General features: G+C 41.5%; 5 protein-coding genes across 8 annotated transcripts in view; 4 read left to right on the forward strand and 1 right to left on the reverse strand.

Moving 5' to 3' along the window:
- Positions 1-969: 969 nt before the first annotated feature.
- On the reverse strand, positions 970-4,224 carry LOC131443542 (zinc finger protein 37-like). 2 transcript variants are annotated; one of them, XM_058613224.1, is made up of 3 exons: positions 3,904-4,224; positions 2,807-3,196; positions 970-2,621 (listed from the first exon to the last, which is right to left on the reverse strand). In XM_058613224.1, exons 1-3 carry the CDS (start codon positions 4,073-4,075, stop codon positions 1,555-1,557), a joined length of 1,629 nt encoding a protein of 542 aa, XP_058469207.1. In that variant the 5' UTR covers positions 4,076-4,224; the 3' UTR covers positions 970-1,554. The 2 variants fall into 2 exon arrangements, with proteins under 2 accessions (XP_058469207.1, XP_058469208.1); XM_058613225.1 differs by lacking the exon at positions 3,904-4,224 and adding an exon at positions 3,412-3,886.
- Positions 4,225-4,564: 340 nt separating this feature from the next.
- LOC131443552 (zinc finger protein with KRAB and SCAN domains 8-like) lies at positions 4,565-7,565 on the forward strand. Its single transcript, XM_058613246.1, has 3 exons — positions 4,565-4,854; positions 5,562-5,792; positions 5,991-7,565. Exons 1-3 carry the CDS (start codon positions 4,683-4,685, stop codon positions 6,905-6,907), a joined length of 1,320 nt encoding a protein of 439 aa, XP_058469229.1. The 5' UTR covers positions 4,565-4,682; the 3' UTR covers positions 6,908-7,565.
- Positions 7,566-7,708: 143 nt separating this feature from the next.
- On the forward strand, positions 7,709-11,885 carry LOC131443550 (zinc finger protein 771-like). The gene is made up of 3 exons (XM_058613243.1): positions 7,709-8,001; positions 9,114-9,365; positions 10,262-11,885. Exons 1-3 carry the CDS (start codon positions 7,830-7,832, stop codon positions 11,179-11,181), a joined length of 1,344 nt encoding a protein of 447 aa, XP_058469226.1. The 5' UTR covers positions 7,709-7,829; the 3' UTR covers positions 11,182-11,885.
- A 507-nt stretch (positions 11,886-12,392) lies between these two features.
- Positions 12,393-14,930, forward strand: LOC131443555 (oocyte zinc finger protein XlCOF6.1-like). The gene is made up of 2 exons (XM_058613249.1): positions 12,393-12,665; positions 13,628-14,930. Exons 1-2 carry the CDS (start codon positions 12,494-12,496, stop codon positions 14,608-14,610), a joined length of 1,155 nt encoding a protein of 384 aa, XP_058469232.1. The 5' UTR covers positions 12,393-12,493; the 3' UTR covers positions 14,611-14,930.
- Positions 14,931-16,070: 1,140 nt separating this feature from the next.
- The window catches only part of LOC131443541 (oocyte zinc finger protein XlCOF6.1-like), a 71,102-nt gene continuing 65,894 nt past the window's right edge, over positions 16,071-21,278 (forward strand). Inside the window, exons 1-4 of one of the 3 annotated variants that reach the window (XM_058613221.1) lie at positions 16,260-16,340; positions 16,622-16,682; positions 17,605-17,967; positions 18,517-20,746. In XM_058613221.1, coding sequence (XP_058469204.1) covers positions 17,781-17,967; positions 18,517-19,667 — 1,338 coding nt within the window. In that variant the 5' untranslated portion in view covers positions 16,260-16,340; positions 16,622-16,682; positions 17,605-17,780 and the 3' untranslated portion in view covers positions 19,668-20,746. Of the gene's footprint in view, positions 16,341-16,621; positions 16,683-17,604; positions 17,968-18,516; positions 20,747-21,278 lie in introns of those variants that run through there. The other 2 variants (XM_058613220.1, XM_058613223.1) reach the window with 2 other exon arrangements.

Here is a 21,278-nt window from a genome sequence, read left to right on the forward strand (position 1 = left end):
ACATATGGGGCTTTTTACCTGTAATATATCTTGTGTGGACTACCTGATCTTGACGCTAAGCTCCAGCAGAGAGGAGCTGGTGGTCAGCGTCTGGTTCTAACTCAATTCAACTCTTGTAAGTCCCTTTGGATAAAAAAAAAAGCTGTAATGTAACAAGTACATGTATTAGTCTGTGGCTGTTCCTGCAGAAAGACAAGTTTGTTTCCATGGACACCATGGACACATTGCATATATATACTTGCGTGTGTTTGTTACGCCTTTAAAAACCGCCATCCACGCATTCATCACTTCCATGATCGACTACTGCAACAGGAACCTCTACGTTTCACTGGCAAAGTTCCTCAATAAACTCAAACCCACTCACTCCCATTCCAGAGATCACATCACCCCTGTCCTCCAGAACGTGCAATGGCTTCCCATCTCACAACCCATCCGGTCCTCCTCACCTTCAAAGTCCTCCATAATCAGCCTCTTCCTACCTCATAGAACTACTCCACCCTTACACACCATCATGCAGCCTCCAAACTGCTACAGCCACCACCCAGGACCAAGCACAGAACCTGGGGAGATAGAGCCTTCTCTGCTGAAGCCCCCTCCCCTGGAACTCACAAACCTATCCATGACTGTTCTCACGTCTCTTCATTCAAATCACTCCTCAAAACTCACCCTTGTGCTCGTTTAGTCACATATTTGAAAAAAATTAAATAAGTAAATGTTGCATTTATTTATTTTCATCTTTTATTCCTTTACCTTCTTTACCTTCTTTGCCAGGAAAAATGTCCAGGACAGAAAAGTGGTGTGTCTGGTGTCCGGTCTGTGTGAATTCTCATGTCTTTTCAAATATGAGGAATGACTAAATCATCACTCACAGCTATTGCAAGAGAATTACTTCTCACCTGCGTGAGTTCATGTGGATCACCAACAATTTTGGCATGCAAAGCAGTTCTTACAAAGGACACACACTCAATAAATAATTAAAAGAACATTTTATTTCTTTGCATCAACAAACTCTAACAGATGGTGTGTATAAAAACAATCAAAAACATACAGTTGGAAAAAAATCAATGCCTTTATTTTCCAGGACACTAAATACTACAATAAAAGTTTAAAAGAAATATAACGAAAAGAGCAATCATAAAAATGATAAAACAAAAAAAAGGGCGTTTAATCAAATCTAATCGCTTAATAAAACGGATACTGTGAACACGTCTTCTCAGTGTGAAGTTAAGCCTCAATGGTTTCTTCTGCATTTAATAATTCTCTAAAACCACCTTTTCTTAAAAGGCTGAAGTTGATTCTCTCTTCACTCAGCAGTTCCTGTGTGGTTTGTTCATAAATCTCCACAAATAAAAGCTCTCCCACATATAATGGAAACAAAAGACACTACTCTGCTTGTACATGATGTGTCCCTAACTGATAACCATTGGAGTCTGTTCACATGAAGGGTCACGAGTAAACCTTTTCACAAATCTTAAAATGGGTACGTAAATTCTCCTTAAAATGTGCGATGTCACCAAATGATTTTCAATGGATACTGCAGTGGCATATGGCTTCTCACCTGTGAGTCCTCATGTGGACAGTCAAGCTATCTTTACGTGCAAAGCTTCTCTCACAGATGTCGCAAATATGGGGTTTTTCACCCGTGTGTGTCCTCATGTGCCCCATCAAGCCTTCTTTACGCGCAAAGCATTTCTTACAAACTTTGCAAACATGGGGCTCTTCACCTGTGTGAGTACTTCTGTGGTATATCAATTGTGACAAGTCTGGAAAACTATTTCCACATGTTTCACAAGAAAATGTCTTCTCATCGGCGTGAATTCTTTGGTGGACTATCAAGCAATCTTTACGCGCAAAAGATTTCTTACAAATGTCACACATATGGGGCCTTTCCCCTGTGTGTGTTTTCATGTGTTGCGTCAAGACACTTCTACGTGCAAAAGATTTCTTACAAATGTTGCAAACATGGGGCTTCTGACCAGTATGAGTTCTCATGTGATCCACCAAGGTACGTTTTAGCGCAAAACATTTCTTACAAATGTTACAAATATATGGCTTCTCATGCGTGTGAATTCTTTGGTGATGTATCAAATGCGAAGTTTGTCTAAAAGACTTTCCACATGTTTCACAAGAACATGGCTTCTCACCTGTGTGAGTTTTGATGTGGTACATCAAAGTATTTTTACGTGCAAAACATTTCTTACAAATGTCGCACATATGGGGCTTCTCACCTGTGTGAGTTTTTTTGTGGACGATCAAGGTACTTTTACGTGCAAAGGATTTCTTACAAATGTTGCAAATATAGGGCTTTTTACCTGTACCTTTACCTGCTTTTCTCATGTCGGCTGTCCGATCTTCACTCTCAGATACAGAAGAGAGGAGCTCGTAGTCACTGTCTGATTCCATGGAATCACTTTCTTCACTCTCAGAAGTCGACATCCAAGTATCAGCCTCCTGCTTCAGTTCAAGCTGCTGCTCCTGACTGGTGCAGATTTCCTCCTCTTCCTCTTTAATCTGTAAAGACTCTGGTTCCTCTTGGTCCAGACTGGAGTTCCTCTCCTGGTTACAGAGCTGCCGCTCAGTGAGAACCTCCTCCTCCTTACAGACATTCTGCTGTGGAAGCTCTGCAGATACAAAGAGACACAAGCAATATATTGTATTGCCATTATGACAATAACTGTCATAATGGCTAAATGATTGAACTCAAGTTATGTACATTTGTTTAATCAATGTCAACGCAGTGTCACAAGTACCAAATGAGTCACATTAATTTGTTAGTATTTATGAAGAACATTGAGATTTCACAGACCTATCTGCTTTACTTCAGGTTTCCAAAGAATTTTCATCAGACTGCGTTGACGCTCCACCTCTTCTTTGGACTCAACGATGGTAATTTCTACATGCTTAATTCCTGTCTGGTCTTGACTCTCAGTTACAGCAGAGAGGAGCTGGTGGTCAGTGTCTGGTTCTGGTTTCATGTGGTCTTCAATATCAGGAGTCAACATTATGGTATCAGCCTCCTGCTTCAGTTCAAGCTGCTCCTGATTGGTGCAGATTTCCTCCTCTTCCTCTTCAACCTGTGGAGACGACTCTGGTTCCTCTTGGTCCAGACTGGAGTTCCTCTCCTGGTTACAGAGCTGCTGCTCAGTGAGAACCTCCTCCTCCTCCTCTTCCTGAGAGACATTCTGCTGTGGAAGCTCTGCAGACACAAAGATGGACACAGAAAATAAGTTAGGACAGTAATAAGATAAAAAGTTTTCATGCTAATGTGTCCTTGGGCAAGACAAACCCATGTCGCTCCCAACAGCTGTGCCAGCAGCATGTGAATGTGTGCTATGTGCACTGCACAGAGATGCACTGAATGAATATTCAAAGAAATCCAAACTAAAGTAAACGTAGTTTAAGGTCACTCACTTCCAGTCAATTCAGTGTTGTTTTGTGACCACATGTGTTTTCCCAAGTACACTCATCGATCTGTGGCTGGTCCTGCTGAAAAACAGACCATATGTTCCAGGACTACTGTCCTTGTCTAAGGTGTCAGGCCTCTTTTAGCTTGTTACTTATGAGGTTTTGTAACAGTTTTATTTTGCAGCTACGTGTTAAATTTTCGAGTGCCATTCTGAGTCAGTCACACTAACATTAGTCAGGTTTTAGTCAGACTAACATAATGTGTTACACAGAGACCCGGAGTGTGAACTTGGTTTTAATCCATAAACTTGGCACGAATGCAAACACTAGCACTTCCACAATATGCACTGTTCTTTGTTCATGTTATCTGTTTTTATTCGTTACACAAACAAACGCACACTTTGCTCTTTTGTTATCTGGACAAAGAATGTGGAATAAGTCCCAGATGAGTCACATTCACTTGTTAGTGTTTATTAAGATCATTCTGGTTGTACAGACCTATCCGCTGTAACTTTAGTCGAGGTTTACTAATGACGTCCAACAGTTTGCGCTGACGATTCACCTCTTCCTCGTACTCCACGACGGTTCTTTCTACGTGTCTGAATATTTCTTCAGCAGCAGCAGTTAGACGTTTGAAGATTAAATGTCTCAAACTCTGGAGTGAAGACATCGCTGCTTCGTTAACAACTGAAATATTTACCCGCGGCACACGAACAAACCACCGTCTTTTACTGTCCACACGGAGCTAACGCTGCTAGCTAGCTTCATGTTTGTTTACTTCCGCTGAGTTACAGTTGTCAAATTCCGGCAGAGCGAGTGTGTCATGAGTTGTTGTTTCCGTCTTTATTTCGGATTTTTTTCTAACAATCTTATTTCATTTTACCAATTCATTATTTTACTTCCCACGTCGTCCAGTTTATATATGTATGTGTTGTTATTATTATTATTATTGTTATTATTATTTTGACTGATGTTATTATAATAATGCTAATAATAACAACAACAATAATAATAATGCTAATAATAATTTTAAAAAAAATGTGCAGTCGTAGATCGCTAACATAAAACTCCATACCAGATGGTGGCGGCAATGCCACCCATTATTTGCCAATACCACCATAAATACCTAAAAAAAAAATAAAAAGAAGACGAAGAAGAACGTCGGCCGGAAGTAAACAATCACAGCGCTAGCAGCGTTAGCTCTGGCCTCCGAATGTGGTCGTAACAAGCGGGGGGACGGCTCTGCAATTTTGTATATAATATTTAACTAAGCAGCGATGTCTTCCCTTCGGTATTTGAGGAACTTAATCAGCGAGCGACTAACTGCTGCCGCCGAGGAAATATTCAGAGCCTTTGAGCAAACAATCGTCGAGTACGAGGAGGAGGTGGATCGTCAGCGCAGACTGTTGCAGAATTTTGGGAAACGTAGGGAAAAGTTACATCGGATAGGTATGTACAACCAGAGTGTTTCTAAGAAACAACAAATGACAAGTAAATATGGCTTATTTTGTACGTGTTTTACTTCTCCATCCTGAAAACAATAGAGCAAATCGAAAGAGTATGATCCTCAGTCGGAAAAAAAAAAGAGATAAGGACTGATCATCTGACGCAGCTCGGTGTAGTTATGTCCCTCTCCCTCTGTCGCCATCTGCATTTCATGTATTTTTTACTTCATTTTGAACCTTCTGTTGTAGTGTTTTCATCAGTTTTTGTTCGTCAGGCGGACTTTTCTAAATAAACTTCCGTTCTAACAGGAAATACCTGCATGATAGGAAGTAAAAGCACCATACGCACAAATAATTTGCAGCATCCACCCGTCCATCTTTATCCTCCACTTGAGGGTCGCAGAGGGCACTGGTGCCAATCCCAGCTGACTTAGGGTGAAAGGCGTAAGACACATAAAAGCGCCATATTGTTGCATATTGCATTTCCACCACACAGTTCCAGCACCACTTGCCACAACTCTACACTTGTTTGTATCAAAATAGGGTTGAAGTATTTGCTTCACATCAGGTATATCCTTTACAGACAGGGAAATGTTAGCTGCATTGTAAGGGGCTGACGATTCATGTGATATCTGTGATTTAAATATGGACCTGACTTCACTTCTTCACATTTTTCTTATTACTGTTGTAATGTATTCTTTGTGTTTGCAGAGCTCCCACAGCAGAATGTCTATAATGCGGAGGGGGTTCTCACTGACAGTAACCATGAGAGGAACTTCAGTCTAGACCAGGAGGAATCAGAGTCTCCACAGACTAAAGAGGACCAGGAGGAAATCTGCACCAGTCTGGAGGGAGAAAAAAACATTTTTGAGTATGAGGTGGATCATCAGGGCAGACTGGTGGAAATCCTTTGGAAACCCAAAGAAAAGTTACAGCGGAGAGGTGTGTGAAACCACAATAAATACCAACAAGAGAATGCAACAATGGACTGGGCATGGTTTACAAATCTATCTATACTAGTTAAACCTGAAGTCTTTTGAGCTTTTGAAACCCTTAAGTGTTTATTTTAAGATTAGCCTAAAATATCCAGTGAGAGGTAAAAATAACATAACAGTTGTAACCAATTACTTGTGTCTCCAGAGTTTCCACAGCAGCACGTCTACAATGAGGAGGAGGTGGTTCTGACTGAGCAGCAGCTCTGTAAACAGGAGAGGAACTCCAGTCTGGACCAAGAGGAATCAGAGTCTCTACAGATTAAAGAGGAAGAGGAGGAAATCTGTATCAGTCAGGAGCAGCTTGAACTGAAGCCAGAGGCTGATACCTTTATGTTGACTCCTAATAATGAAGAAAGTGCCCACATGGAACCAGACAGTGACCACCAGCTCCTTTCTCCGGTATCTGAGAGTTCAGATCAGACAGGAAGCAAACAATCGGTATCGACTAGAAATGTAGAGTCAAAGCCACATAAGAGACATTACAAAAAGGGAAGTTACAGCTCTCACACATCAAAGTACAAGTCTAAAACCCAAACATATAAAAACTCTTTTAAATGTGTCACGTGTGGAAAGAAATTTGGATCTAATTATCAATTAAGTTTACATCTGAGAGTCCACACTGGAGAGAAACCGTTCCCTTGCAATACATGTTCCAAGTGTTTTAGAACCAAACCTGAAATGTTGAGTCACATGAGAACTCACACGGGCGAGAAGCCGTACTCGTGCAAAACTTGCGGAAAGTGTTTTCGACACAGGCCAAGTTTGATGAACCACAAAAGAACTCACACGGGTGAGAAGCCCTACATTTGCAGCGTATGCAAGAGCTGCTTTGCACGTAAAGATTACTTGATGAAGCACATGGGGATTCACACGGGTGAAAAGCCCCATATTTGCAACATCTGTCAGAAATGCTATCGGCAAAAATCTGACTTGACGGTCCACATGAGAACTCACACGGGCGAGAAGCCGTACCACTGTAGCACCTGTGGAAACTCTTTTCGGGATGGGTCATATTTTAAAAAGCATTTGCGGATCCATTTTACAATTCCGGAAAAGGTTTAATTTTGTGACACAGTTGAGGCAAAAAACGTCTGCATTGTTTGTGTTGATCATCAGCTATGCCTTTTTAGTTTTATTCAACTAGTCCGTTTTTGTTTTGTCCTTCAGGTCTTTGCACACCGGACACATTGCGACAATACAGGAAGAAGGTGTGGATAATTAATTATGAGACGTTGAGTCATCATTGTGAAATCCTATTTCATAATTTGAGATAATATATCTCTGAGTCGTAATTATGATAACCTCAAATAAATTTGAGACTGTAGCTCATTATTATGACTTTAGCATCTTATAATAAATGAGTTACTGTCTCAAAATGATGACTTTAAAAACCTTAAACTTCCCAGTCACAACGGTAGTCGGAAATACATAAGATGAACAATGTCTGTGCATATGTATTTAAGTTCTTTGTCTTTCTTTCTTTTACATTGTATTGTCCATTTTGACTATTTATTATATAATAATTTAATTTACCTTAATGTTAATGACCCTGATACTTATTTAATCTTCTTGTCCGTCACCAAAACAAGAAAGCAAAACCCTTGTTATGTTTTGCAACTTATTAGTGTACCTTTTACTCTGGTAGGTTTTTTTATGTGTTTTAGAAATCAAGTCGACTTTACATCGGAAGGAGGCAGTAACGCACTAATATGGGCTGCAATTTAAAAAAAAAAGAAATAATAAACAACTGTTTTAAATGATTAAATGTGTGGTGTGTTATGTCATAACATTATGCTGCGTGTAGATGGTGGCGATTTGCACATCTATGACGTGAGCGATTTTCGATTTCGGGCCGTCCACCAACATCAACCGGAAGTAAACAAACAGCGCTAGCAGCGCTAGCAGCGTTAGCTCTGGCACCCCGTATGTGGACACACGGCTGTGCTTTTGTGTCGTAGGTATATAATATTCCAACGAAGCAGCGATGTCTTCGCTTCAGTATTTGAGAGGTTTAATCAGCGAGCGACTAACCGCTGCCGCCGAGGAAATATTCCGAGCCTTTGAGCAAACAATCGTCGAGTACGAGGAAGAGGTGGATCGTCAGCGCAGACTGTTGCAGAGCGTCGGGAAACGTCGGCGAAAGTTACAGCGGACAGGTGTGTACAACCAGAATGTTCCTAATAAAAAGATAATTAAGTAATAACAAGTAAACTTGGCTCATATGGGTCGTACGTATTTTACGTCTCTATCCAGACAATAGAGCAAATGTCGGATCCTCAGTGGAAAAAGAGAGCAGTTCCGTGTAGTTAAGTCACTCTCCCTTTTTCGTCATCTGCATTTCACGTCGCTTTATTACTACATTTTGAACGTTCTATTGTTTCCAACATTTTCACTTCACCATTTCAGGCAGATATTATTTTTATTTTCAAAGTAAACTTCCGTTTTAACAGGAAATACCTGTGTGGCAAAAAAAAAGCTTTTGTTTACGCATAAAAAAACCTATATTGGTCTTTGAAGTAGGGTTAGCTCACTACATTTGCTTGACATAAACGAAACTGAATTAGTACGAAAATAACCTGACTTTAAGAAAATATATTTTAATCTTAATGCAACTGTAATTTTTGCACACACATCAATATTAGTGATGGTGAATTTGACCTCTGCATTCACTCACTCATTTATCTTATACAGCTTTATCCTCCACATGAGGGTTAGGTGCCAATCCCAGCTGACACGGGGCTAAACATGTTTTTGAACTGGGAGGAAACTGGAGAAAACCCACACATACACGGGGAGAACATTCAAACTCCATGCAGAAAGGCCCTTGTCCTGAACATGTCACGAACCCTGGTCTTCTTGCTGTAAAGGCAAGGGTGCTAACCACTACACCGACCGTGTGCCCCCCCCCCCCCCCCCCCCCCCCTGTATTAAACCCGTCCTCCTTACACACCAGCAGTGGGCAGCAAAGTTGGACCAACACATGCGTTCCTTTGACATGTCGGAACTGTGAGTGACGTCACCTTTGAGTTGATAATTTTTCATCTGAGAAGTCTAATTAAGAAGGGGGAAGAAAAACGTTTACTTTGTAGCGGCATGATCTGTGCAGGAAACCTGGTTTGTTCTACGAAAGTGTCAAAAACTGTAGCTAAATTGTGTGGTGTGAATTAGGCTTAACCTTATCTGTGATTTATACATGAAGTGGGCTTCACTTGATAATTTTCTTATTTTTGTCCCAACTTATATTCTCTGCCCATTTTTGTGTCTGCAGAGCTTCCACGGAAATATGTTTTTCAGGAGGAGGAGGTTCTCACTGAGCTGCAGCTCTGTCACCAGGAGAGGAACTCCAGTCTGGACCAGGAAGAATCAGAGTTTCTACGGATTAAAGAGGAAGAGGAGGAAATCTGCACGAGTCCGAAGGGAGAAAAAAAAATGTTTGACTACGAGGTAGAGGTGGATCATCAGGGCGGACTGGAGAAAGTGGAGATCCTTTGGAAACCCAAAGAAAAGTTACAGCAGAGAGGTCTGTGAAACCACAATGGTCTCAATACATGCCAACAAGAGAATGTAACTGTTGACAGGACTTGATTTACAAATGTGAATTTTGTACAAACCAATTCCAGGGACTTTTGAAACCCTTTATGGCGCATTTCCACCGGCTCTACTCGCCTCGCCTCGCCACGGCACGGTTTAAGTAGCGTTTCCACTAGCATAGTACCTGGTACCAGGTACTATTTTTAGTACCTGCTCCGGCAAGGTTCCAAGCGTGCTAGTAGTAGGTACTATGCGATGATGTGTCAGACTGCCGGCCACTGACTGGCCAGAGTCCCGTCACAGGATGAGACGTCCCACCCACAAATCAAGCCGAACAGCGCCAAACTGTAGATCACTTAAAACTACTTAATAATCCAAAAAACTTGGGTTAATCTCCAACAACTACCAGGGAAACCTCTATATTGAACAACAGTCTTTTAAAGTGGAGTGGTGTATTTAGGCGATCATTAGCGGCATCACAGACCGCTGCCACTGTAGTCTGTGGAGTAGGAGGCTGTACTCCGGACATGTGTGGACAGAAATCAAGCCGAACAGTGCCGAATTGTAGATAAGTTAAAACTACTTAACAATCCTAAAAACGTGGGTTAATCTCCAACAACTGCAGAAGCATGGTGTAAAGTCACACTCGTGTGTGTGTCGCGTATAAAACAAGTCACCGCAGTTTCACTCAGCCGTGCAGTGATGACTCCGCCCACGTTAAGTAGGTACTTTTTTGTAGTGGAGATGCAACCTAATCGTGAGAGTAGAGTAGAGTAGAAGCCGGTGGAAATGTGCCATTAGTGTTGTTACTTCAGATTAGACTTCAGTTTAAATGATTTCATTGCTATGATAGTTGTAACCTGTTCCTTGTTTCTCTGTCTGCAGAGCTTCCACAGCCGAACGTCTATAATGAGGAGGAGGTTCTCACTGAGCAGCAGCTCTGTAACCAGAAGAGGAACCCCAGTCTGGACCAAGAGGAATCAGAGTCTCTACAGTTTAAAGAGGAAGAGGAGGAAATCTGTATCAGTCAGGAGCAGCTTGAACTGAAGCCAGAGGCTGATACCTTTATGTTGACTCCCGATAATGAAGAAAGTGATTACATGGAACCAGACAGTGACCACCAGCTCCTCTCTCCGGTATCTGAAAGTTCAGATCAGACAGGAAACAAACACGTGGACTCTGTATTATCTAGAAATGTAGAGTCAAAGCCACATAAGAAACATTACAAAAAGAGAAGTTACAGCTCTCACACATCAAAGTACAAGTCTAAAACCAAAACATATAAAAAGCCTTTTAAATGTGTCACGTGTGGAAAGAAATTTGCATCTAATTATCAATTAAGTTTACATCTGAGAGTCCACACAGGAGAGAAACCGTTCCCCTGCAATACATGTGCCAAGTGTTTTAGAACCAAACCTGAAATGTTGAGTCACATGAGAACTCACACGGGCGAGAAGCCGTACTCGTGCGAAACATGCAGAATGTGTTTCCGACACTTAAAGACTTTCAATAGCCACAAAAGAACTCACACGGGTGAGAAGCCCTACGTTTGCAGTGTGTGCAAGAGTTGCTTTGCGCGTAAAGATTACTTGATGAAGCATATGGGGATTCACACGGGTGAAAAGCCCCATATTTGCAACGTCTGTGAGAAATGCTATCGGCAAAAATGGGACTTGACGGTCCACATGAGAACTCACACGGGCGAGAAGCCGTACCACTGCAGCACCTGTGGAAACTCTTTTCGGGACGGGTCGTATTTTAAAAAGCATTTGCAGAAGCATTTTTCAATTCCAGAAAAGGTTTAATTTTGTGACACAGTTAAGGCAAAAACTTCTGTATCTGTTTGTCCTCATCACTGAAACAGTATGTCCGTCAAACATTTATTATAGTCTTAAAAGTCCTGGAAATAAAAAATTTGAGGACCACTGTGGCTTTGTGTGGTGGTCCAATAAATTTGTATATGTCACTAACATAGTAGTTTTTACTATTAAATAAATAGTTCTTCAAATTATTTCCAGCAGGCTGAACACTGAGTGGTCTCATGCTGCCCCCCAAAGTTCCAAGTTTGGTCTGTTTGCTTTATATTAACTTTTATTTTATTTTCTTAGTCACACCAGCTTTCTTCATTCTGTCTCTGTGATTGTATGCATTGTAATGTGTGTCGTCCCCACTGCGGGACTTATCTTATCTTGTACCTATTGGAATAAAGCAGTGCCGGCCCTAAGCTGAATTTGATTTGCGGGACCCATCCTCCCGCCACCTCAAAGTTGCCGGTGCTTGACTATTATTGATACCAGAGTAACTGTATGAATTTCATTAATTATAATTGTGTTATTTATACCAAACCATTGTCTGTCTTGGGTTTTTTTTAAACTTAGAGGGGCCTGTTATTAATCATCACTGCTGCACACCGAACGATTATTAATAATTCATAATTGATTAATCTGTTGAATATTTTCTTGATTAATTGTGTAATCGTTCATAAAATGTTTGTCAAACCTGTAAATGACGATGTTCTCAAATGTCTTGTTTTGTATGGTCCACAAACAAAAAAAAATCAGTTTTAATGATTTCTTTGACAATATTCACATTTAAGGAGCTGAAAAATCACAGCAACTGGTTTTAATTATTTAGAAAACAAAACACTTAAACCAGATAATCGATTATCAAAGTAGTTGACGATTCATTTAGTAATCGATTAATAATCGATCAATCGGGTAATAGATTTAGTCCTACAGAGGAGCATCATGTAAAATGAGGATGACAGAAGAGAGATAAAGACAAATTAATACAGCATATATCAGCTGCACAAAGAATGGAGAATCTAGAAAAATAAACTCTGCAATCCTAAACGTCTATACCTATACCTACATCAAACTTTGCTTGCGGCCGCCTATGGTCATAAAGGGGATTTGATTTGTTCTCCTTTTTTCTCCCATTGAGCTGCTGTTTCCTCCTTCGGGCCACGAGGTGGCGACAATGCACCGAGTCAAAACTCAAAGAGAAGAAGAAGACAAGCCACACAGAGCTAACGGGGCTAGCTTACCTCTGTGTAGACACTTGTGTTCGCGGGTGGGAAAAAAAGAAAACTAAAATCCAGTTGTTAACGGAGCAGCGATGTCGTCGATCGGGTATTTGAGGGATTTAATCAGCGAGCGACTAACTGCTGCTGCCGAAGAAATATTCCGAGCCTTTGAAAAAACCGTGGTGGAGTACGAGGAGGAGGTGGATCGTCAGCGGAAACTGTTGGAGATCGCCTGGAAACCTGAAGTAAAGTTAGAGCGGATAGGTGTGTAGAAGCACAATGACATTAATAAATACCAACAAGTGGATGTGACTCATGTTGGTCAGATTTCACTGTGTCCCTCCCCATCACGTGAGATGAAAAATTAGTCAAAAATGCTGGTTCATAAAGTTAATCTATTGTTAAGAAGAAGCTTTGCCTTATGTTTTGTGTCCACGAGGTTGTCATCCTGATAACACTAGACCACGACCGGGTGGCCCTTCTCTATTTGAAAAGATGAAGCCTACACTGTCAATCTGACGCCAGGGCCGGCCCAAGCCTATGTGGGGTCCTGAGAGGAGTTAGATGTGTGCCGAATTTGACTGGAATGGTGGTACACACAATCAGTGTATTTTGGGGGTTACTCTCGTACCTCCTCAACGTTTGCGGAGTCGTGGTTTTCTACACGACACGACACACACAAATTAGTGAATCAGTCGTTTTGTTCACAGAATCGTTCAGTTCTTCCTGCACTTCCTCCGTCTGACACAGTCACTCAACTGAAATACCCCTGATCGTGGTTGTGGTTCGGCTCACGATCGTCGACTTTTGGCAGTGCTGTTGCTCTGTTAAATATTGAGATTTTAGACATTTGCTTTGCTAAACGTTGGAGATGAACATACATTGTTCATGATTGTTAAGTCTTTTCAACTGATCTACAGTTCGGCGCTGTGCGCTTTGATTCTTGTGTCGGATGTCGCGCTCATATCTCTTCCAGTAACTGATATTTGGAACCAATATGCGTTGAAAAGTAATTACACAAATCTGCAAATATTTCGTCAAAAATCGCCCGAAAGTGAAAGTTATCTTGGAAAAAGGAGCAGAAGCACTCACTCATTTAAACACATTTAAATTCTACAGCCATAAAATCACAAATAAATGTGGATGTAAGGCCAAATTGAAAAAAAAAACCTTTGCAGTTTTGCTATGATCACAGTTTTTTTCCTTGTGTCTCTTTGTGTTTTCAGAGCTTCCACGGCATGATGTTTTTACGGAGAAGGAGATTCTTATGGAAAAGTATGTTCTCACTGAGCAGCAGCTCTGTAACCAGGAGATGATCTCCAGTCTGGACCAAGAGGAACCAGAGTCTCAACAGTTTAAAGAGGAGCAGAGGGAAATGTGCATCAGTCTGGAGGGAGAACTGCTTGAACTCAAGCAGGAGGCTGATGCCTTTATATTGACTCCTGATGCTGACCACCAGCTCCTCTCTCCAGTGGCTGAGAGTCAAGATCAGACCGGAAGCAAAAATGTGGACTCTGTGTTGACTAGAAATGCAGAGTTGGATGCACATGAGAGACGTCATAAAAGAAGACGCCACAGGAAAAAAGTAGACAACTCTCACACACGTGAGAAGCTTTTTAAATGTGACACTTGTGGGAAAAAATACGAGTTCAAGTATCAATTAAATTCACACATACGACTCCACACGGGAGAGAAACCATACTCTTGCAACACATGTGGCAAATGTTTCAGGGTGAAACCTGAAATGATGGAACACGTCAGAATTCACACGGGAGAGAAGCCGTTCCACTGCGAGATATGTGGACAATGTTTTCGAAAGAGGCTGACTCTGAAAGTACACAAAAGACTTCACACGGGCGAGAAGCCCTATTCTTGTGAGGCGTGCGGGAAGTGTTTCCGACACAGACATAGCTGGATAAACCACAAAAGAACTCACACGGGCGAGAAGCCCCACGCTTGTGACATTTGTCAGAAGTGCTTCAGTCGGGAGGATAACTTGATGACACACAAACGCATACACACGGGCGAAAAGCCCTATATTTGCAACATTTGCAACAAGCCTTTCATGCGTAAAGAGGGCCTGACGAGCCACATGATTATCCACACGGGTGAAAAGCCATTTACATGTGAAACATGTGGAAAGTGTTATCGACATCAGTCGACTTTGAGAGCACACAAAAGAACTCACACCGGTGACAAGCCTTTGTAATTTTTGTACGCAGAGGTAACTTGAGCACCTGTCAATTTTAAAAAGCATTTACATAGCAATTTCAAACTTTATGAAAAGGTTTTACAACTCATGTCACCTTTGTTGGAAAAGGTTGCTTTGAGAATCATTTAAACACATAAGAAACCATTGAGGCAAAAACTTCAGTGTTTGTGTTTATTGATCATCAGCAGTGTCTTATTTTCATCATTGACATTATTTACAGTATTTCTATTAAACATTTATCGTAGTCTGTTTTTTTACACCAACTGTAACTATTATTGTCTTCCTGTCAATTAAAGTCTCACTTCTCATTCTGTCAAGAGTGTACCCTTTTAATCTTTATAGTTTTTATTCTTGATTTCACTGGCTTGATTCGTTTACTGTTGTTTTTAAAAGCAACAAATATTGAATCTACTGCAGAATATTGTGTCTAGTTCTTGCGTGAATCTCTCTGCAAGACGTAAAGGCTACTGTTAAGGCCACTGTAGCCCGTAGTACGCGTGCTTTTGCTACTGGATGTCTGTGCACTGTCAGTCATCAATTGGTGGAGGGCAATCAGCCAATCAACACCTAACCCCGGCCAGCTTTGTAGTATAAAGACGTCTGGGAGACTTCAGTTGGGGCTTTGTCCGTTTTTCGAAAACATGTTCAGTGTTGACTTAAGTTATAACTCAGTGTGTTAGTCTATTTTGTTACCATTTGTTTACTTTTTGATCCAGGACCTTTAATCCTACATCTTTTGTTAACTGTACCCTATGAAGTAAATGAGTAAATTATTAAATATTTTCCTAAAAGCACCTGTTATTTTACTTCGCGACGACCAGTCACATCTGATTCACTACAGATCAGATTTGACAGTTTACGTTCATAGCCACCCTCATAGGGTATGCACACAAATGCTATTTGAAAATGTTATATTTGTGACACTAGCGGGCATTAAAGCAGGACATATGTTGGATAAGATGAACCTTAACTGCTCCTCTAAGGTAAAAATCACAACAGAAGTAAATTTGCGTGAGAGAGGAAGGAAACCTTATTGTTGCGATAGCAGTAGTAGTAATTGTAGTACATTTAATCAAAAGCACTACATAATGAACTCGTACAACAACAAAAGCTATTTGGACAAGCTTACAATGAGACCATGTGTACCAGACCATGTGACTGTTTTATTTTAAGCTTTACGCTCTTATTAAAATGTAATGTAAGATTTTACTCATTGCTGCATAAGTAAAGATCTTTCAAATCACCTCTGAAAGCAAACTTTAAAAAGCTTCTTATCCTCCAGCACTGCATACATTCACACTTGTTTTTTAGTACATCATTGATAAGGCAAGTTTATTTATATAACACATTTTATTCAACAACAATTTCTTACTGTGGTGCTGCGGTTCAATCTTCCAGACCATGAGGTGGCGGTAGTTGGGCCAGTTTAGACTCAAAAAACAGGAAAAGGAAACGACGCAAGAAGCTAACGCTGTTAGCTCAGTCAGCCTGTAGACAATGAAGTAGAAAGACGGTGGTGTTTTTCTAATGTATCGCGGTTAAATATTCCGCAGCAGCGATGTGTTCGCTTCAGCGTTTAAGAGATTTGATAAACGAGCGACTAACTGCTGCCGAGGAAATATTCAGAACCGTAGAAAGAACCGACGTCGAAAACGAGGAAGACATCGATCGTCAGCGCAGACTGTTGGAGATCGTTTGGAAACCCCAAGTCACGTTACAGCGGATTGGTGTGTACAAGCCGAATGATCCGTATAAGTTGTAGTATCACAGTACAAATAGCCTCCTCAGCACAGTCTCTTGGCACATAACACCCCATCACCCCCAATTTCTTGTTCACCATCGTTGTTGCAGCTGTTATTATTCTGCCTCTGTTTGTTCTTCATGGACAGAAACCATCTAACATTAGTTGTTCGCACTGTTCTTCACCTGAAAACTGGCTGTATTTAGCAGAACAATCTTGATTGAGGGAGCGCTTTGATTATCAATCCTCTTTCTCTCTCTCTTTTAGCACAGGTGGGCCTGCCATTTTTGGTTAGTTCCAATATGTAGGCACTCACAACACAAATAAGGTATGTGAAGGTGTCTGCTGTGCACAGTGGAGGCACAGAGAGACATGTAGCTCTGTGTTGCTCTGAAGGCCCTAAAGGTTGTTAAGGTCACTAAATGTGACCTCCAATAACCTTATCATACGTGTAGTAAAATGTGTCCTGCTTGACAATGAGGACAGAAGAGTTGTCTGTGGTTGTTGACGTAGTTACGTCTACGACCTTATGATGCATGCGGAGACGTCCTGTGCTTTGCTACACACTCATAGCATAGTTTACACAACGTGAACAAGTTGTCGACACAGGAAACTCAAAATATTTACACACCAGTGATTTCAGAGAAGCAGGAAGGGGTTTGTAGTAGTTAGGTCCATGTGTGGCCCAAATCAGCAGTTGCCGTGGTTACTATTAGCTAAGGTGTAGTCGTGTTTCACCTGCTACAACCACAGCACTGTGTCTACAGGACGACACACTGGGCGCATGGTTAAATCTTCCACTCCACCTTTGCTTTGGAAGGATTGAGACTGTGGCGTAGTTTCGATAAATTTACAATCGACATTGTGACTCCTAATATACAGCAGCAGAGCAGGGGTGGGTGGAGGCACTGAGCATTTGTCCCTTCACTCTGCTTAAGTACCACATTTTGAGCATTAGAATTGACTTCTGAAAGTTTTTGGCACTTCTTTGTGTTTTCAATCAAACTACAAAGCTTATTTTTCCAGTCGTCTCACTAAACTAGCACAATGTTGCCTTTGCCTCCATCTGTCTTGACATAAAACAGGTTCATTATTGTGATAAGTGCAGGAATGTCACCGGGTGACATGAGATCTAAACAAAGGTTAAACAGTGCAGCTTGAAAGCAAATGTCCCACTGTAACCATTTACTTGTACACTTTGACTTTGCTTTTATCGCTGTTTTAATCTGTTAATCGTGTTCCTTCTCCAGAGCTTCCACAGCAGCACTTCTATAAGGAGGAGGTTTTCACTGAGCAGCAGCTCTGCAACCAGGAGAGTAACTCCAGTCTGGACCAAGAGGAACCAGAGTCTCTACAGATTAAAGAGGAAGAGGAGGAAATCTGTTCCAGTCAGGAGCTTGAACTGAAGCAGGAGGCTGATACCTTTATGTTGACTCCTGATAATGAAGAAAGTGATCACATGAAACCAGAACCAGACACTGACCACCAGCTCCTCTCTGCTGTAGCTGAGAGTCAAGATCAGAGAGGATGTAAAGATGTACAAAAAATCATTGTCAAGTACGAGGAAGAGGTTGAGAACCTATGGAAACCTGAAGTACAGTTAGAGCAGATAGGTATGTGGAACCTCAATAACTTCATAAATACAATGTTTATTCACTGTGGAAATATATGTAGATCCGCTAAAACTACTTGAAAACTTGCATTAATGGCGCACTGCATCACACCCCTGCTGCTGTATTTCAGTTCAGTGATTGTGTCTCCGATCATGCAGGAAGTGCTGAACGATTCTAATGATGAAGTCACGAGTCACTAGTTTGTGTGTGTGTGTTGCATGTAAAACGAAGTCACAGCAGTTTCATGCAGTTGTGCACTGATGACTCTGCCCCTGTGGAGGAGGTACTTTAGTAATGGAAAATCAACTAAACTGTGTAGTTCAGCCGTGCCGGGACCATGTAGTGGAAAACGGCATTACATTACGTTACATTACATTACATGTCATTTAGCAGACGCTTTTATCCAAACCGACTTACAATGGAATTGAGTACAGCCAGCCATAAGCTGCCTGCATGTTTTCCAACTTTTCTAAACTTGGCAATTTTACCTTACTACATTTCACTGTTATGACAGTTGTGAAAGTTCCCTGTGTTTCGTTGTGTCTGCAGAGCTTCCACAGCAGAATGTTCATAAGGAGGAAGAGGAGGTTCTCACTGAGAAGCAGCTCTGTAACCAGGAGAGGAACTCCAGCATGGACCAAGAGGACCCAGAATCTCTACAGATTAAAGAGGAAGAGGAGGAAATCTGCACCACTCAGGAGCAGGAGCAGCTTGTAAAGGAGGAGATTGATACCTTCATAGTGAGTTTTGATGATGAGGACACTGACCACCAGCTCATCTCTCCTGTAGCTGAGAATCAAGATCAGACAGTCCACATGAGCAATATCACAGGTGAAAAGGCCCATGTATGCAGTATTTGTAAGAAATGCTTTGCGTGTAAAGGGACCTTGATAATTCACAAAAGAACTCACACAGGTGAGAAGCCCTATTCTTGTGAAACATGTGGAAAACGTTTTCGACAAAACTCACATTTGATAAACCACAAGATAACTCACACTGGCGAGAAGCCTTTTGTTTGCAACATTTGTAAGAAATGTTTTGGGCGTAATGATAGTCTGATCGAGCACATGACAACTCACACGGGTGAGAGGCTATTTTCTTGTGAAACCTGTGGAAAGAGTTTTCGACAGAGGCAATATTTGAAAATCCACAAAAGATCTCACACAGGTGAGAAGCCATATTGTTGTGAAACGTGTGGAAAGTGTTTTCAGCATAGACAATATTTGATAAACCACAAAATTACTCACACAGGTGAGAAGCCCCATATTTGCAGCGTTTGTCAGACATGTTTTGCGCGCAAGTATCGCTTGGTAGAGCACATGAAAACTCACACAGGTGAAAAGCCCCATATTTGCCATATCTGTCAGAAATGCTTTATGATGAAAAGCAACTTGATAGACCACATGAGAACTCACACAGGCGAGAAGCCGTATTCCTGTGAAATGTGTGGAAAGTGTTTTCGACAACTGGCACACTTGATAAAACACAAAAGAATACACACAGGTGAAAAGCCCCATATTTGCAACATTTGTAAGACGGGCTTTACACTGAAAGAGAATTTGATGGAGCACATGAGAATTCACACAGGTGAGAAGCCGTTTTCTTGTGAAACGTGTGGAAAGTCTTTTCGGCATAGACCGAGTTTGAAAATCCACATAAAAACTCACACACGTGAAGGCCCATATGTGCAGCATTTGTAAGAAATGGGCTCAAAGGTCCCTCTGCAGCTGCTGGCAATTCAGTTTTGCCGGAGTCAATCATTTGACCAAAATGCAGGATTAGGTGTCTCGGACCGTCATCTAGCCCCTCCCAATTCCATTGTAAGTCGCTTTGGATAAAAGCGTCTGCTAAATGACATGTAATGTAATGTAATCCATCAAGCAGGCTCTCCGCTATACAGTTCCAGCACGGCTCGACTCTACTCAGTTTGGTATTGTCTTCCATTACTTCATGGTACCTCCTTGACGTGGGCGGAGTCATCGTAGCATGGCTGTGTGAGATTGCCGTGACATGGGTTTAAACGCTACACAAACCAGCTCACGGGCCTGGGACAATTGACCTGTTTGTCCCCCGTCGGCGAACATGTGTTTGTTTTGTAGAACGATAGCTGGAAGACATGGCTGAGCCCATTGTTGCAGGGTATGTGCCGTATGTTCTCTTAAAACTAAATAATAAACCCAAGACTGATAGGATTCGATGCAGCTCCATGTTTTGCTCTTATGTGGCGGAAACGGAAGTTGCCCTGCATTAACCAATAGGTGTTTGTCTCGTCTTCTCCTTCAGTAGTTCTTGATGCAGCGCCGCCTTAGGTGAGGAGGAGCATACGTTATTTAAAGGGTACACTAAAGCTCAGTGTGAAAGCAAACTCGGACCGGTTGAATGTTGCAACCCCCAATGGAACTGAGTCTCCAATCGTCAAAACAAGTCTTCAAAGTCCTGGAAATAAAAGTTTGCCTTGTTTCCTTTTTCCTGTTCTTTGAGTTTTAACTTGGTTTAATAATGCCACCTCCTGGCTTGGATGGTGGAACCTTTTATTCATCTTCTACTGCTTTATCCTCCACATGATGGTCTTGGTTGGTGCTGGTTCCTATCCCATCACAGAGCCACATACAGAGACAAACAACCATCCGCCCTCAAACCAATGGTGAATCTACAGCATTTGATTTGCCTTATCACCAACTCTGCATGTTTTTGGACCGTGGCAGAAAACTGTCTGCTTTTTTGTATTCCATAGATAATACTACACCACACAGTTTTAAATAAAGGTGCTTTTGTGTAATTTCTGTGATTATTTATTAGTATTTTTTTCAACATGGTGCCTCCCATGTGGCAGCCTGTTGCAGCAGCTCTCACTTCTTTCTAGCCTTTTTCCCTTTAAACTCTGTCTTTTCTACGTTTTTGACAATTACACCTCACTGGTGCCCTGTAGATGATACGACACCACCCACTTCTTCCTTAAAAGAAAAAGAAATAATCATCAATATCTTCACTATAATACAGTAAACGTTTACAGGTCAGTGAATGCATCACTCGGAGTCCACAGGTCAGCGAATGCAGCAGTGACGCAACATCAGAGTTACATTTATATCAACAGGGCGCTCATGTTGATGAAGTGGAGGGGGGATAAATATAGCCCCTGCATTAGAGTTCATGTAGTACACGCTGAGGAGCGGGAATAGGAAATGCATTGTAATATACCTACCCCTTTTATTTTAATTTGAAACAGAATGTTCCCCCCCTTTTCATTGTGTAATTGCCTGTGTACATGTGTATTTATTTTGTTTCTTTAACTAGTTGGTTAAGGGATGCTG

This window comes from Solea solea, chromosome 17 (genome assembly GCF_958295425.1).
Source record: "Solea solea chromosome 17, fSolSol10.1, whole genome shotgun sequence".
NCBI lineage: Eukaryota > Metazoa > Chordata > Actinopteri > Pleuronectiformes > Soleidae > Solea > Solea solea.